This window comes from Salmo salar, chromosome ssa04 (genome assembly GCF_905237065.1).
Source record: "Salmo salar chromosome ssa04, Ssal_v3.1, whole genome shotgun sequence".
Classification (NCBI taxonomy): Eukaryota; Metazoa; Chordata; class Actinopteri; order Salmoniformes; family Salmonidae; genus Salmo; species Salmo salar.
The window spans coordinates 56359548-56375185 of record NC_059445.1 but is presented as its reverse complement, the minus strand read 5'-3'; the positions used below and the strand labels follow the sequence as shown (position 1 = coordinate 56375185).

Genomic DNA, 15638 nt, shown 5'->3' with positions numbered 1-15638 from the left:
TTTTTCTATCAACTTTTCTTTTTAGTGCCTTATTTCTTCTGTCTTGAGTTTGATAGAAGCTAAACAAACCTCTCAGCTGCTTTTCCTTATACTCATGTCATTTGTTTGTTTCCCCTCTTTTGTTCACCATTTTACAGCTTTTTGTTAAGCTTTTTCCATATAAAACATGGTAATTGCTCTTTTGTTTAATGCTCTGACTAAATGTTACTGTACTCAACAGATTACAGACAATGGGTACAGTACAAGTGTTGTGTTAATGCATTGTTTCAAGGTGGTGGACCCTCTGAATATCAATGACAAGAAAACAAACTATTGGACTCTATAGAGAGGAACTCAAGACCTTTAGTTCCTCTCTCTAGTGTCCAATAGTTTGTTTTCTTGTCATTGATATTCAGTGCCAAGTAAGTGGAGCTCGTCATTGGATGCTGCGTGACTGCATGTGGGACTGCTGTGACTGAACGAGTCAGCATGTGGCTGTCTGCTCGGCACACCTCACATACATACATACATACATGCATACATACATACATGCATACAATTGAAGTCGGAAGTTTACATACACCTTGGCCAAATGCATTTAAACTCAGTTTTTCACAATTCCTGACATTTAATCCTAGTAAAAATTTCCTGTCTTAGGTCAGTTAGGATCACCACTTTATTTTAAGAATGTGAAATGTCAGAAAAATAGCAGAGTGATTTATTTCAGCTTTTATTTCTTTCATCACATTCCCAGTGGGTTAGAAGTTTACATACTCAATTAGTATTTGGTAGCATTGCCTTTAAATTGTTTAACTTGGGTCAAACGTTTCAGGTAGCCTTCCACAAGCTTCCCACAATACGTTGGGTGAATTTTGGCCCATTCCACCTGACAGAGCTGGTGTAACGGAGTCAGGTTTGTAGACCTCCTTGCTCGCACACGCTTTTTCAGTTCTGCTCACACATTTTATATGGGAATGAGGTCAGGGCTTTGTGATGGCCACTCCAATACCTTGACTTTGTTGTCCTTAAGCCATTTTGCCACAACTTTGGAAGTATGCTTGGGGTCATTGTCCATTTGGAAGACCCATTTGCGACCAAGCTTTAACTTCCTGACTGATGTCTTGAGATGTTGCTTCAATATATCCACATCATTTTCCTTCTTTATGATGCCATCTATTTTGTGAAGTGCACCAGTCCCTCCTGCAGCAAAGCACCCCCACAACATGATGCTGCCACCCCCGTGCTTCACGGTTGGGATGGTGTTCTTCGGCTTGCAAGCCTCCCCCTTTTTCCTCCAAACATAATGATGGCCATTATGGCCAAACAGTTCTATTTCATCAGACCAGAGGACATTTCTCCAAAAAGGTCTTTCTTTGTCCCCATGTGCAGTTGCAAACCGTAGTCTGGCTTTTTTATGGCTGTTTTGGAGCAGTGGCTTCTTCCTTGCTGAGCGGCCTTTCAGGTTATGTTGATATTGGACTCGTTTTATTGTGGATCCTTTTGTACCTGTTTCCTCCAGCATCTTCACAGGTCCTTTGCTGTTGTTCTGGGATTGATTTGCACTTTTTGCACCAACGTACATTCATCTCTAGGAGACAGAATGCGTCTCCTTCCTGAGCGCTATGACGGCTGCGTGGTCCCATGGTGTTTATACTTGCGTACTATTGTTTGTACAGATGAACGTGGTACCTTCAGGTGTTTGGTTCATCCTTGGAAGCAATTTCCAGACTTGTGGAGGTCTACAATTTTTTTTCCTGAGGTCTTGGCTGATTTCTTTTGATTTTCCCATGATGTCAAGCAAAGAGGCACTGATACAACTCCAATTGACTCAAATGGTGTCAATTAGCCTATCAGAAGCTTCTAAAGCCATGACATAATTTTATGGAATTTTCCAAGCTGTTTAAAGGCACAGTCAACTTAGTGTATGTAAACTTCTGACCCACTGGAGTTGTGACGCAGTGAAATAATCTGTCTGTAAACAATTGTTGGAACAATTACTTGTCATGCACGAAGTAGATGTCGTACCCGAATTGCCAAAACTATAGTTTGTTAACAACAAATTTGTGTAGTGGTTGAAAAACAAGTTTTAATGACTCCAACCTAAGTGTGTGTGTAAACTTCCGACTTCAACTGTACACACACACACGTATTATATGGCTTTGAACGGAATAGTAGTCCAGCAGCTCTCTAGTCTAGCCAATGACACAGACAGACATGGTTGAACTTGTGTTCTCTATCAGTAGAACAGGGCTAATGCAGTCTATACTGCTCTGCTCTCAATAGTGGTTTAGTGACTCAGAGTTGACTGGAACCTATAGCCTACTAAGTGGAAAACAGTTACATATTTTACTAGCAGCTGTATTTTTATGCATGCAAATGTAGTAGGTTAATCATTGTAGCGAGATCTCGCCATCTTCAAAACAATAGTTCTTAGGATAGAAACGATAGTTTAACAATTAAACTAGAGAAATTCAAGGCATTTTAGAGGAAGAAATTGTTCCAGACTACCTTTTAGACAGCAGTGTGTTAGTCTTTTCTTTTAGTTTGGGTTTCTATTCTACTGTGTGGATATTTGGTTGCCCATCTTTGTATGCTGTCTCAGCCTGCTCTCTCTCGGTCTCTGCACTATGGTAAACTGAGTTATTTTTATTTTCTGCGCTTCTTGAATTCCCTTCCAGGTTGATGCAATTAAGGAAAAGGTGAAAGTCTATTCCTATATTCCATCTCTCTCTTGCTGTTTCGTTCTTTAATTTAGGTTAATTTAGCCTGGAGCACTGCTACCTGAGGAATCTGCATGCGTTGTTTTATTTTAATTCTCCCATATGTTAGTTACACTGCTGCTTTTCCAAAGACAGACACACACACACACACACACACACACACACACAGTAGTGCCTTCTCAACTGGACTCTCTCCGACTGGGCAGCAGAGCGGTCTAGTAGATCTGTAGTTACTCACCAATGACAACCCTTAGTCTGAGGAAGTCTGCCATTGATGCCAGTCTGCCACTGGTTCCCAGTCCTGACCCTTGAACCCACAATGACCTTAAAATGCTTTTGATGCCCCAAGAGTGTTAATTTTGTAGAATAAATAACACCCATTAATGAACTCAGTCTAGAGTCTTCTGATTTCTGGCACGTAGTTAAGACCCCCTCTCAAAATAGACTGCAAACCAGTTGTAGACTGCATTTAACCATAGTACTAAAAATGTAAGCCAAGAAATGCATTCTATGATCAAAGTTTGTGAAGCGAATGCACTCTTTTAGGACTGAAAGTAGCATAGCGGTTAGAGCATTTGGCCAAGCCGACAAGGTGAGAAATGAAATGTGTCTGTCCTTGAACAAGGCACTTAACCTATTTATTTTCAGAGGCACCGTACTACTATGGCTACACTTATCTGGTGGGTTTTTTCTTCTCCAGAAATGTTTCAGTAGTGATGCCATTTTGTAGTGATGAAATGATATATTTCTCATGACTGAGTTCATTCTCATATTGAAGTCTTGATAGTGAAATACAACTTGTGCTGCAGCACTAGAGGTGCTGTTAATTAATGTTGAAGTTAGTTCATTTTGCACGGGCAGTAGCTGAAAAGTGCATTCCTTCACAGACCTTTACACTGTATCCAAGAGTTTGTATGAAAAATGGGTAATGGTACCTGCACTTTGGGAAATGTTCTCTGGTTTGAAAATATGCACGTGATTGAGCACCTGCCAATGAGAATCTAGCGTCACTGAGAGCCTCAAGGAGATGTTGGCTGTGCCTTGCTGTTGGTTGATGGGCCTCGAGTGGCTGGACTATCAATCATCCCGAGCTTTGACTCCCTCTGCGCTTCAGTACTTTTGCCTCTTTTTCATGCACACTATTTTAACCAATTGTAACACTACTACTGTCGCATGTTCTCCTTTTTAATGACACCTCTGTTTGTTGGGATTTTGTGGGAAGAGATTTACTCATTATTTTTAATGTTCTTTACAAGAGGTATGGAGGGAACTGAACCCACTTTCAGCACTGAGAAGCACAGAAAAATAGTGAGAACAAAATAGTGAAAAGTTGTTTTTTACTAGCGCAAAATGCATCTTGCCTCTTACTGCAACTTTCAAACGCAATTACGTTTTCTCCCTAACAACTTTTGGAAGTCTGCTTCTGCTATGCTTAAGGTCACTCATTGGAGTTACAGTGGACTGATATTGAGCTAAAACTAAGCATGTTTGATTTCAGGGGAAGGGTGAATAGGTCCTAGATAAATCACCGCCTGGCAGTTAATATCGCTACATTAAAATAGCTCAGATGACAAAGGTCAAATGTTGATCATGAGATTTTGTACTCCTGTTGCATACTTGATATGGGTTTGGTTCTCTGCATACATAGCAATGTTAATCTATACCGAAAACATCACTTCAAGAGTGGCTGAATGGAGGGACCAAATTTCATTGAAAGTATTTTTCCTCTCACACACATCTTAATGGTCATCTCTCATATTTGTTCACTAGTTTTAAATGTGTGACGAAGGGGCAGCTCACAGCAGCCTTGTATGTGTTGCAAAGAATAATCACCTAGAATACACACCTGGAACAGTCCTATCCATCAATCACTTAACATATTAATGAAACTACTAAATGAAAGAACAGTTAATGAAGGCTTTTCCAGCACGTCTAGTCTTCTCTGGCCTTCCTGCTTGTAGCTGTTTATCATTGTTCTTTCTGACCTCTTCCAGGTGGACAAGCTGGAGACCTCTGAGTCCCTAAGGAAAGAGGAGGAGCAGGCGACAGAGACACAACCCATCGTCTATGGTAAGTGCCTCATGAATCATTCACAGCCAAGAATCTGACACGGCCAATGAGAACAGCCATTCACACCAACTCACTCAAACAGTGAAGATGACTCTCGTAACCCAGCCTTTTGTGCTCTAAGTAGTAAAGACAGGAAATAAGATGTAAACAGATTGATAAGATGTGTAAAGGTTTTTAATAGTGACAAGTTTTGATATTCGTATCAGATTTGTCATTTCTAACGAATATTCGTATAGTCTGCTGTACCTGCACCAAAACTCTGGTATTTCTCATCCTAATAGGTCCTGATAACTTAGTAAATGGTGAGCAAACATGTTTTCAGCACTTATGTCCATAACTGATCAACACTCGCTTTCTCGTGGCTCTCTTGTCCCTCTGCAGCAGACAGGTTGTAGTCTTGTGAACAATGCATCTAGGTTTCCGTGTGGGCCAGTGGCTAAGGCCTCTGACCTTGGAACACTTATGGCAGAGTCGGCATGGGTTTGAATCCGACCAGCTGCCCTTTGACTCAATCTCCTCAACCTCCTCAACCTGTCTCCTCTCTACAGTCTGCTGTTCAAAAGAAAAATCATTAAAATAAAAGTTGGGCTTCCTTGGCACTCTGGAATGTTAGAGTTGAGCTGTGGCTTGTGCGCCATGTTAAAAGAAGTTTAAATGGTCAAATCAATCAGCATCAAATTATTTGAATCAGTAAATTAATCAATTCCGGATAGATTCTAATCTTTGGTGTCAGCCCTACATGTGTAATGCCTATCTCTTTCCTCCAGGCACACCCCAGCTTATGCTGACTGCTGGCCCCAGCGTGCCCGTGCCCCCCCAGCAGGCCTACGGCTACGGTTACCAGGCTCCTGCAGGCTACCCCCAGGCACCTCAGGCCCAACCAGGCTTTGGCTACGGCATGTAAAGGTCTCCTGGCAAGCCCTGGAGCCCATCCATCTCTCTCAGCTCAGTCCTTCACTAGGCTATTACCATCTTCTCACAACATTTAGTGGATTCAAACAAGCAGTTTATTTTGTTTTTGTTTTCCTTTAAAAAAAAAACTCATGAAGGACATTATTTCTGTTGTCAAAGAAAAAGATTGGATCACAATTAATTTCACATTCCATTATATTTACTAAATGCCATTTTTTTTGTATGGGGAATGGTTTATGTACAATGAGGGGGCTTGTGGGAAGAGTGAGTCCTCTTCTTCATTAAACAAAGGTATGTTGTGAAGCATCTGATTTGCACTCTGTAGTGAAGAAACTAATGTAGAATCTCTTCATTTTGATGTGTGAGCAGCTTGTTCTATCAGTCTGTAAAATACATTTAATTATTGTATATTCAGAAAGGAAAAAGCTACAATGTTCTTCTATATTTGAACATGACTGCTGCTTCCATGACCCACAAACTAGAAACACTATGTACAAATACCAGTAATGACCTACACAGGGTTAAAGGGGTTGTGTAGCTCTAGAGAAAGATTATTTTAAGACGCATACAGACATGATTTCCAAAAGTGAGTTTTATCCTTCCATCCCAAGCCTATGCAGGCTCTCCAGTTAGTCATTGAGTCAGAACGTGCGTAGAGATGAAGTCGATGGTGTCTTTGCATCTCACTCAGCTGCGTGTAAGACACTTTCCTTTCCTCATGCTGTAAAGTGCTCGTGTGGGACTATTCCATTTGGATGGATTGATTACGAGAATTAAAGAAGCCCTGTTCTTCAGTTCAGTCAGACCTGTGTATGTTACTACCCCCCCCTCCTTGTGCTGCGGTTGGTATATGCTGGATATCATGGTGTTCTAGGTCACTGTTCTTGATTGTACAGAAGAGGATATAAAACCTAATAGCCTTGATGTCCTGCCAGGTTTTCTTTGTGTGGCCAAAATGGTACCCTATTCCCTATATATAGTGCACTACTTTTGACCAGGGCCCATAAAGGTTGTACTGCACTATGCAGGAAATAGGGTGCCATTTGGGACTCACACTATATTTGTCTGATCTAATTGAAGAGACTGGTAATTTGGTGTTTTTATCAAAGGCTTGTGTGTGTATACAAAGAATCATTAACTCTCCCTCTACCCTATACTCTCAAAACAAATGACTAGATTTAAGTGTGCACTCAAATAGTTGATTGTGCAGGATCTGGATCATGATGAATGAAACGGCGGTTTTCTTTTCCACATAAAATAAAGGCTTCTTGTTTGTCAAGTCTGGTCGGGTCTCTTTTGTTCCCTTCTCAACCTTGTTTTGTCTGTCACGTTTGTAAGGATGATAGACTAACACATCGGCCATGCACAGGTGTCAATGATTTGTGGAGATTCCAACATTTAGAATTGCCAGGGAATTAATTGAAAATGACGGCCGATGCAATAGGACTGCTGTGCACGGCCAACGTTTGTTGGTCTACCTTCACTCTTATGAATCTTTTTATCAAGGCATCCTTTAGGGAAAATCCGTATCACTATGCCTGCCAAATGAGTGATGTACAATAGTGTTTTAATTGCAAGCCAGTGCTCAGATGGGTTTGGGGTAGTTTAAGTACAAGTGCACATTCTAAGCACAGCAAAAGATGTAGGCCTATTGGGTCTGGGTATCAGTTCTGCTAGGATGACATGGTTGGACCTCAATGTATATACATAGTTCCCAGATGACCACTTCTTTGTGAACCAGGATTATCCTACTTCCAATACAGAAAACTCAAGTCCTAATTTGTATCTAATACAGTTTCAAGTGTCGAAGTGACTTTGTCCACGAGATCAGTGGGTCCAGGGCCTACTCCCAGCACAGCAAGGGACCCTGGTGCTATCTGGGTCCTCCCTGCATCTTGGAGCAGAAAGACAGGCAGCCCTACTTTGGCATGGGTTAGCAGTTCTATCACACTGTCCTCATCCGGAGCTTTAACCACGATTTTGGGCTGGCCGCAGTACTCACATTGCTTCAGCAGCTCAGGGTTCCTGCGCTGGACCTGCTTGTAGGCTGACACAGCGGCGTGTGAGCACTGGGCTGCCCTTACCCATCTTCAGCTCTGATCGGACCACCAGGATCATTTTGAAATACTTTCCCATGAAGCTGGCGTCCGCTTCGCCCCCACTGCCGTTTCCCATCGCCACTCCGATCCCGTAAGTGCCTGCCTTGGCGAAGTCCACAGCCCACTCCTTCCAATATTCAAATGACTACCTGGCCATACAGGGAATACATTTTGATACTGGTCAAACCATTACTTAGAAAAACATTGTAGGGCTTCCCTCATGCCCCTTTTCATGATATCAGCCACGTGAATGCTAGCTACCGGCGACGGAACATTAAGAATAGTTTGTTTGTGTTGGTCTTGGCTATGCAGCTACACGCAGTGAGTGGAGTTACATGTAAATGGACTATACTAAACAAGTTAAATGTCTTGTGATTATGTTTTTCACACACATAGCTACGTGTAGCCTACTTGGAAACTAGGCCCCAACATTTCCCACTCTGAATAGCCTGAAGCCACAGGGGTCTTGTAGCCTCTATTTCCCTATGTTGGAGCATTGCAAACCGTAGGTCAGGATGTTTGACCTGGTTACATGGAAATTTAACAACACAGGAGCTTTTCAGAATGTTTTGTTAATGTACAACAATATTTACGACAGTTGTCTCTTATAGTGGGCGGTCAGTTGGAAAGACTTGTTTTCCCCATTTTGTCGGCGTGGTCGATGGGAATTCCTTATTATTAATGAATATCGACTAGGAGTATTTCAGTTGTGCCTGTTGTGCCGTTTCACGCGTATCTACCCTCTCATTGGCTAGAATGGTCCCACCTGATCTCGTCTGCCTTCCATCTTTAAAGGACATGTCTTTCCCTTGTTAGAGAGGTCACTCGACCATCTTGTCAATATAATAAATCTTTGATCAAATAAAATACACGTCTGTTTCCTGTGCGGCAGGCTGCGCTTTTGACAGTTCGAGAGTGAAAAAGGAGACGGTAAGGGGACTATTTGTACGGTTGATGTCTGCTCATTGTCATGGTGTGTTAACAGTAGTAGCTAGTAGCATAACATTAGGCCAAATGCAGTCTATCCACATTTGACATTAGGCTATCCTCTATCAGCATGTATTTGTTAAATGCTAGTTTACTGACGGGTGCCAGGTTTTGTCCAGCATATAAGGTTGATGATATTGCTATAATTACCCTAATAACATTTTATTTTGAGCCGCTGTAATTTTGACCGAGTCCTTGATGAATGAAAATGGTCTAGTGTCTGTCTGGTGAAAAACATGCTTTCATAACAGCATTAATTAATGCCATCGTGTATGAATGAAGCCAGCTTAGTGTGAATTAAAGGTAATGTGGATTTGATGGTTTGGGGAAAACAAAACAAATGAATCTATTCTATTGTATATTTGTTATGCTCTATAATCTACCTTGCATCTACTTACTGGTCTGTTTTGTTCAGGGTCAATTTGTTAATTTCTTGCTCTTGACTTTTCCTTGAGGATCTTTGGCTGGTTATCTGAATCATTTATTCTCTAGAGGTGCTAGCTGGCAAATAAAGTGATCTATGGTGCGATTGAGGCTATAAAATGTACACTTTTAAAGGGGTAGCAACTCCTGTCCTGACAGAATGTTGGGTTATAGCTCGAGTGCAAGGTCACATTATTGGTGCTTTGAAAAAACGTCTAACGTCTTTCAAGCTTTATTCATACAACAGGTCATTGATATTGTCACATATTAGTTTTATTTTTGTCCTGTACAGAGCTTGTCTGACAGCTGCTCTCAATTCAGAGAGTTACATTCAATGGCTTGAGCTCAATGGGTGTCATGTTTTTACGAAGTTCTAATTTGTCATTGATTTAGATTATGGATGTAGGCCTATTACAATAGCATGAAATGCGTAATGAATGCAATAGCATGCCATGCATTAGTATTGCAGTATAATGCAGTTATAATGCGATTGTAGAAACCCCCCTGCCTTATCACTTATTGGGTGCCTCATCACTCCTACAGGTCACCCCTTTAGTCATTATATGGTTAATTTGTATCTATATCAAACAAAAAGTTACATTCTAAGTAAGCGTTGGTCTGAAGCTGAAAAATAAAATAAATTCACATGAACATAAAAATGCCTACTTCACCCATGCTCTACCAAGGTTTTCCAGCACACAGCTTTTACATACTACAGTAGTTGTGTAGGAAGGTTGTTTAGGATTAAAACCTTCACAAACAGCCTAATTCATACAAGGTAAAGTATTGGATTCTTTACAGAATACACTAAGACATTATCCCTTTCCATACACTTTTTAATTATATGAAAGCAGACTTCGCTTTTATACTTAATCAAGCTGGTGGTTTTGTGAGTGAACTGGTTTGTCTTGTAGTAATGTGGTGCCTTCCTGTATTTCCTTAAACCTTTATTTTAGCTATACATGTCATTGTGAAAAATGATATTTTCCGTAATTCCATTTTGGTCAGCAGGTGCCCAACATAACAGGTGTTGGACACAGTCACTCATATAGATATAGAGCTTGTCTGTGTTCCCGATTTCTGTCACCGTTAGTTTACCCGTGTAATATTGAAATAAGCTTAGAACCACTTGTTTTGCAAACATAGTCCTCATTTAATAATTGCTGTGCTCATCAATGGACAGTTCATTACCTCTGTCAAATGAATATGTAGTCTAAAGTTATGTTTGTATTTATTTTTGCAATAAGGATGGTGACGCTACAATAATACACATGTACAATAGGCCGGACATGGAAGCAAGCGCACCCATAACCAGCAGACACACGGCTCACAGCGTGAAACCAAAACACACAACATAACTAAACATACAATAATCACATTCCCATCCTCCCCCCTGATTGGATGACCTCAATTTTATATATATATATATATATATATCATTCTACCATTTTCTCTTGCAATACATTCCTCCATTCTACCATGGCCTCTCACTAGGGGCTTGAACCTTCCCATCTGCAACATTGCCCTTCAAATCCCACAACAATACAGTTTGCAGAGCCAACATCATTTTTAATTTAAGTAGACAAGTCAGTTAAGAACAAATTCTTATTAACAATGATGGCCTAGGAACAGTGGGGCCTTGTTCAGGGGCAGAACAACAGATTTTTACCTTGTCAGCTCAGGGATTTGATCTAGCAACCTTTCGGTTACTGGCCCAACGCTCTAACCACTAGGCTACCTGCCGCCCCTATTATGACATAACCATTCCTGGACCTGACTCCAAAAACCTGGCACCGATGGACAGTACCAAAAGAGATGCCCTAATGATAAGGTTTCCGCATGGCAGTTTGCACAGGTCTGACCGTCCAATGCCCCATATACTGAGCATTCTTTTTGTAGCGAGAATTTTATATAATAGATTGAATTGAAAATAACTGATGCGTCAATTGTGGTTTTGTATAGCAGTTAATGAAAATCTGTTCCTAACTATCTTGAATTGTATGCGGTTGTCAACCCTCTTGACTGCAAGTGAAACGGATACTTTAACAATTTATATTGGTCATTTTAAGCCATTTACGATTTTTAATTGGTGGCAGACAAAATAACTAATTCCTTTCTCTTTTAAGTAATTTCCTCTTCCATTTTTGTGGCAGAGGTGCAATGAGTTGGTTATAAGTTTGTTTAGAGAATACATCTCCATACACCTTGATTAACTGTTTGTGTGACAATTTTACCGTCGTTGTTTGCAATGTCATTCATAAACGTGAAATAAACTTCCTTATACATTCTCTCCAATAAAAGTGGTGTATCCTCTATCAGTACATTGGAGTTTAGACATTTGTAATAAATGTTCTTCCTCTTCTGGAGGAAGAGTGGGCTACAAATTGGAATTGTAGCACACTCAGTATGGCTTAATTTAAAAAGACAGGGTTTCATTGTCAATCCACCGGAAATTGATCGTTTTAAATCTGTATAACAGCAAAGAGCCCCCTTTTAAACATTGGCTGTCTCTCTTAGTAGCCTACTGGAAAACCAGTTACTAGATACAGTTTCAGGATAGAACCTTTATTTAACTAGGCAAGTCAGTTAAGAACAAATTCTTATTTACAATGACGGCCTAGGAACAGTGGGTTAACTGCTTGTTCAGGGGCAGAATGACAGATTTTTACATTGTCAGCTCAGGGATTCGATCTATCAATCTTTCGGTTACTGGCCCAACACTCTAACCACTAGGCTACCTGCCGCCCCAGGGATAATATAAGCTTTAATATAGGTTTAATGCCTTGATATGTAATAGTGTTAGCCCTCTACACTTATATTCATTATATAAATATACCCTTAACTTTTTTTTTTATTCCAAATAAAATGAAATATTGTTTGCTCACGTGACTAATTTTTTTTTCCTGGAGTGGGTAGAGCCATGAATAGCTATGTAAACTGCGATATCACTAGAGTTAATCAGGGTAATTTACTCATAGATGGACAGGTTTCCCTTTCCATGGTTTCAAGATCCTATCAAAATGTATATTTGCAAGATCATTAAACTTATGGGGTTGGTCCCCCTTTGCTGCTATAACAGCCTCCACTCTTCTGGGAAGGCTTTTCACTAGATGTTGGAACATTGCTGCGGGTACTTGCTTTCATTCAGCCACAAAAGCATTAGTGAGGTCAGGCACTGATGTTGGGCGATTAGGCCTGGCTCGCAGTCGGCGTTCCAATTCATCCCAAAAGGTGTTCGATGGGGTTGAGGTCAGGGCTCTGTGCAGGCCAGTCAAGTTCTTCCACACAGATGTCAACAAACCATTTCTGTATGGCCTCGCTTTGTGCACAGGGGCATTGTCATGCTGAAACAGGAAAGGGCCTTCCCTAATCTGTTGCCACAAAGTTGGAAGCACAGAATCATCTAGAATGTCATTAGATGCTGTAGCTTTAAGATTTCCCTTCACTGGAACTAAGGAGCCTAGCCAGAAGCATGGAAAACAGCCCCAGACCATTATTCCTCCACCAAACTTTACAGTTGGTACTATACATTGGGGTTGGTAGTGTTCTCTTGGCATCAGTGAAAGCCAGATTCGTCCATCGGACTGCCAGATGGTGAAGCGTGATTCATCACTCCAGAGAACGCGTTTCCACTGCTCCAGAGTCTAATGGCGGCACACTTTACACCACTACAGCCAACGCTTGGCGGTGCACATGGTGATCTTGGGTTTCCATGGCCGAGCAGCCTATTTCATGATGCTCCCGATAAACAGTTTTTGTGCTGACGTTGTCTTCAGAAGCAGTTTGGAAATTGGTAGTGAGTGTTGTAACCTAGGACAGATGATATTTACGAGCTTCAGCCCTCGGCAGTCCCGTTCTGTGAGCGATGTTGTTGGAGCCGTTGTTGCTCATAGATGTTTCCACTTCACAATAACAGCAATAACAGTTGACTGGGGCAGCTCTAGCAGGGCAGAAATTTGACGAACTGATATGTTGGAAAGGTGGCATCCTATGACGGTGCCACATTTAAAGTCACTAAGCCCTTCAGTAAGGCCATTCTGCTGCCAATGTTTGTCAATGGAGATTGTATGGTTGTGTGCTCGATTTTATACACCTGTCAGCAACAGGTGTGGCTGAAATAGCCAAATCCACTAAGACCTCTCCATCACGGTTGACAACTCCAGTGTCAGCCTCCCAGAATGCAAAGAGCCCTGGACAACAGCCCGTCGTTCTCTGCAAACATCAAAGCAGTGACCTGCTCTTGCAGGTTCATGCTCTACAACATCTGTAGAGTACGACCCTACCTCACTCACTAATCCAGGCACTTGTCCTCTCCGGTCTGTATTACTGCAACTCGCTGTTGGCTGGGCTCCCCGCTTGTGCCATTAAACCCCTGCAACTTACCGAGAACGCAGTAGCCCATATGGTTTTCAACCTTTCCAAGTCCTCTCATGTCACCCCAATCCTCCACACACACTTCACTGGCTTCCAGTCGAAGCTCGCATCCACTACAAGACCATGGTGCTTACCTACAGACCAGCAAGAGGAACTGCCCCTCCCTACCGTCAGGCTATGCTCAAACCCTACACCCCAACCCGAGCACTCCGTTCTGCCACCTCAGGTCTCTTGGCAGCTCCCTCTCAGCCCAGTCCAAGCTCTTCTCTGTCCTGGCACACCAACGGTGGACCGGTGGAACCACCTTCCACCAGAGTCCCTGCCCATCTCCTGAAAACCCTACCTCTTCAAACAGTATCTTAAATAATACTCCTCCCCCACCCTCCTCAAAAAACATTTTTTTTTAAAAGAACAATTGTACTTGTATGTTCCAGGAAAGTGATCTGAATATATTTTTGGAGCTTTAAATTAGTTTTGAACTCTTGGGGTAGTTACTGCAAACGGTGAAATGTCTCCTCATTTACTTGCCACCACCCCCTCCGCAGCCCCCGACTTTTCTTCTAGTGCGTTATCCCTTTCTGTGCCCCCACCACACCCCGCACTAGACTATAGTCCGTGCAGGTTATAGAATTCTATTGCCACCGTAGCTTGAAACGGTGGTTTTTGGCATATTGCTAGCACTCAAGACATCTCAGTATGGTAAGTTGCTCTATCTGCCTCGAACATTGTGCATTACTTGTTGCGTACCAAGAGAGTCATGACTTTTTGGTACTGTTGATAGGCTACTTTAAAAACCAGTGCGCACTTCGTGGAGAGGGAGTGATGCTAGAACTGCTTGTCAAAAAGAAATCACATTTAATTCGACGCGATTGTTTAACATGTTACTTGAATTATAATTTATCCCCTGGTGAAGTTTCTTAACAATAGTTTTGCTTTCGAAGCGTAACGGCACAAGTGGGTTCACAACAGGTCTCAAACACGCAGTCTGTTTATTGAAGGAAGTTATTGCGCAATCGAGTCCTTGGCTCTGGCGGACTTTGTGCGAGCTACTGGATCTAGGACACGCGCTGTTTTGTTCTTTCCAGGCTTCAGTCTTGAAATGGCAGATTGTGAAATCAACATGATAGGTAAATCAAAGATTGCGCTCTTTAAATGATGAAGCGCAGTGGGGGTTCCAACTCCCGTGTACTGACAAGCTGTGACGCTGCGAATTTGTCAATTTTTTGCACCAAGTTACGTCACACAGCCAAACAGTCTTGTTGACGCACAAGAGTAGACGAGACAATATATTAAAGGGTCAATCTGGAGTTCAAACAATAACAAAAGGTATACCCTGCCTCTTGTTTTGGTAAACAGCTGAGGGATGGGGCTTGAGAAATATAAACACTCAAATTCAGAGCTGTGGCTGCAAGGACTGACCATCCATGAGATCAAAATGGTCATGTTTACCATGTTTTGAAGCTATACAGTGTTTGTTTACAAACATTGGAGTAAAACAAGCTTATTTTGTGGGATCTTATGGGGTATGACATTTTAACTAAGCTCATGAAGCATTTATAAAAGTTATATTCTTCAAGAATCAATGGCTATTAATTTAACTGATCAAAAATGTATGTAGCAATTCCATATTGGTTCTTTAAAGGTGCTTGACTAGCTCGTCAATGCAGCTGGCTTTGATGCATGATGCTTATTGCTCTCCTTTTTGGATAGCTGTCAATAGACTGTTTTGTCTCAGCCAAAGTTACTTCTCTCCCAGAAAACATTCATGGTATGATTAGAGGCAGTAGTTGAAGTTGATATGGGGCATCTAATACCTTTACTCCCCCTAAATTTTAAATGACTGGCTTAACTGGTAGGTGTAGGAACCAGTATATGTATTTTTGTGCTTGTGTTGCACCAACTCTTATGTAAATAGCCTCAGTGACCTCACTCTGCGTTATTGAGCATGTAGGCTATTATCTGCTACTACACTGAATATTGTAGCCTAAACTCAATGCTGCAGTATTTTCAGTAAAATAAATAACATTTTCCCATGCGTCTTTTCCATCCAAGTATTTGTATTAGAAGGAACCGG

The 15638-nt window shown here is 41.5% G+C and overlaps 2 protein-coding genes and 1 pseudogene across 11 annotated transcripts in view; 2 read left to right on the top strand and 1 right to left on the bottom strand.

Moving 5' to 3' along the window:
- Positions 1-6960, top strand: part of LOC106603518 (clathrin heavy chain 1) — a 58321-nt gene extending 51361 nt beyond the window's left edge. For 2 of the 7 annotated variants that reach the window (XM_014197311.2, XM_014197310.2), the window contains 4 exons: positions 2658-2678; positions 4694-4769; positions 5051-5071; positions 5537-6960. In XM_014197311.2, the coding sequence (XP_014052786.2) occupies positions 2658-2678; positions 4694-4769; positions 5051-5071; positions 5537-5673 (255 nt within the window). In that variant the 3' untranslated portion in view covers positions 5674-6960. The remainder of the gene's footprint in view (positions 1-2657; positions 2679-4693; positions 4770-5050; positions 5072-5536) is intronic. The other 5 variants (XM_014197315.2, XM_045717122.1, XM_014197318.2 and 2 more) reach the window with 3 other exon arrangements.
- Positions 4926-7924, bottom strand: LOC106603520 (peptidyl-tRNA hydrolase 2, mitochondrial-like; annotated as a pseudogene). The gene has a single exon (XR_006769647.1). The product of XR_006769647.1 is annotated as a peptidyl-tRNA hydrolase 2, mitochondrial-like (transcript).
- Positions 7925-8417: 493 nt separating this feature from the next.
- LOC106603519 (vacuole membrane protein 1) overlaps positions 8418-15638 on the top strand; it is a 110853-nt gene continuing 103632 nt past the window's right edge. The window contains exon 1 of one of the 3 annotated variants that reach the window (XM_014197320.2): positions 8418-8710. The gene's annotated coding sequence lies outside the window, so the exon portion shown is untranslated. Of the gene's footprint in view, positions 8711-14006; positions 14264-14870; positions 14891-15638 lie in introns of those variants that run through there. The other 2 variants (XM_014197321.2, XM_045717121.1) reach the window with 2 other exon arrangements.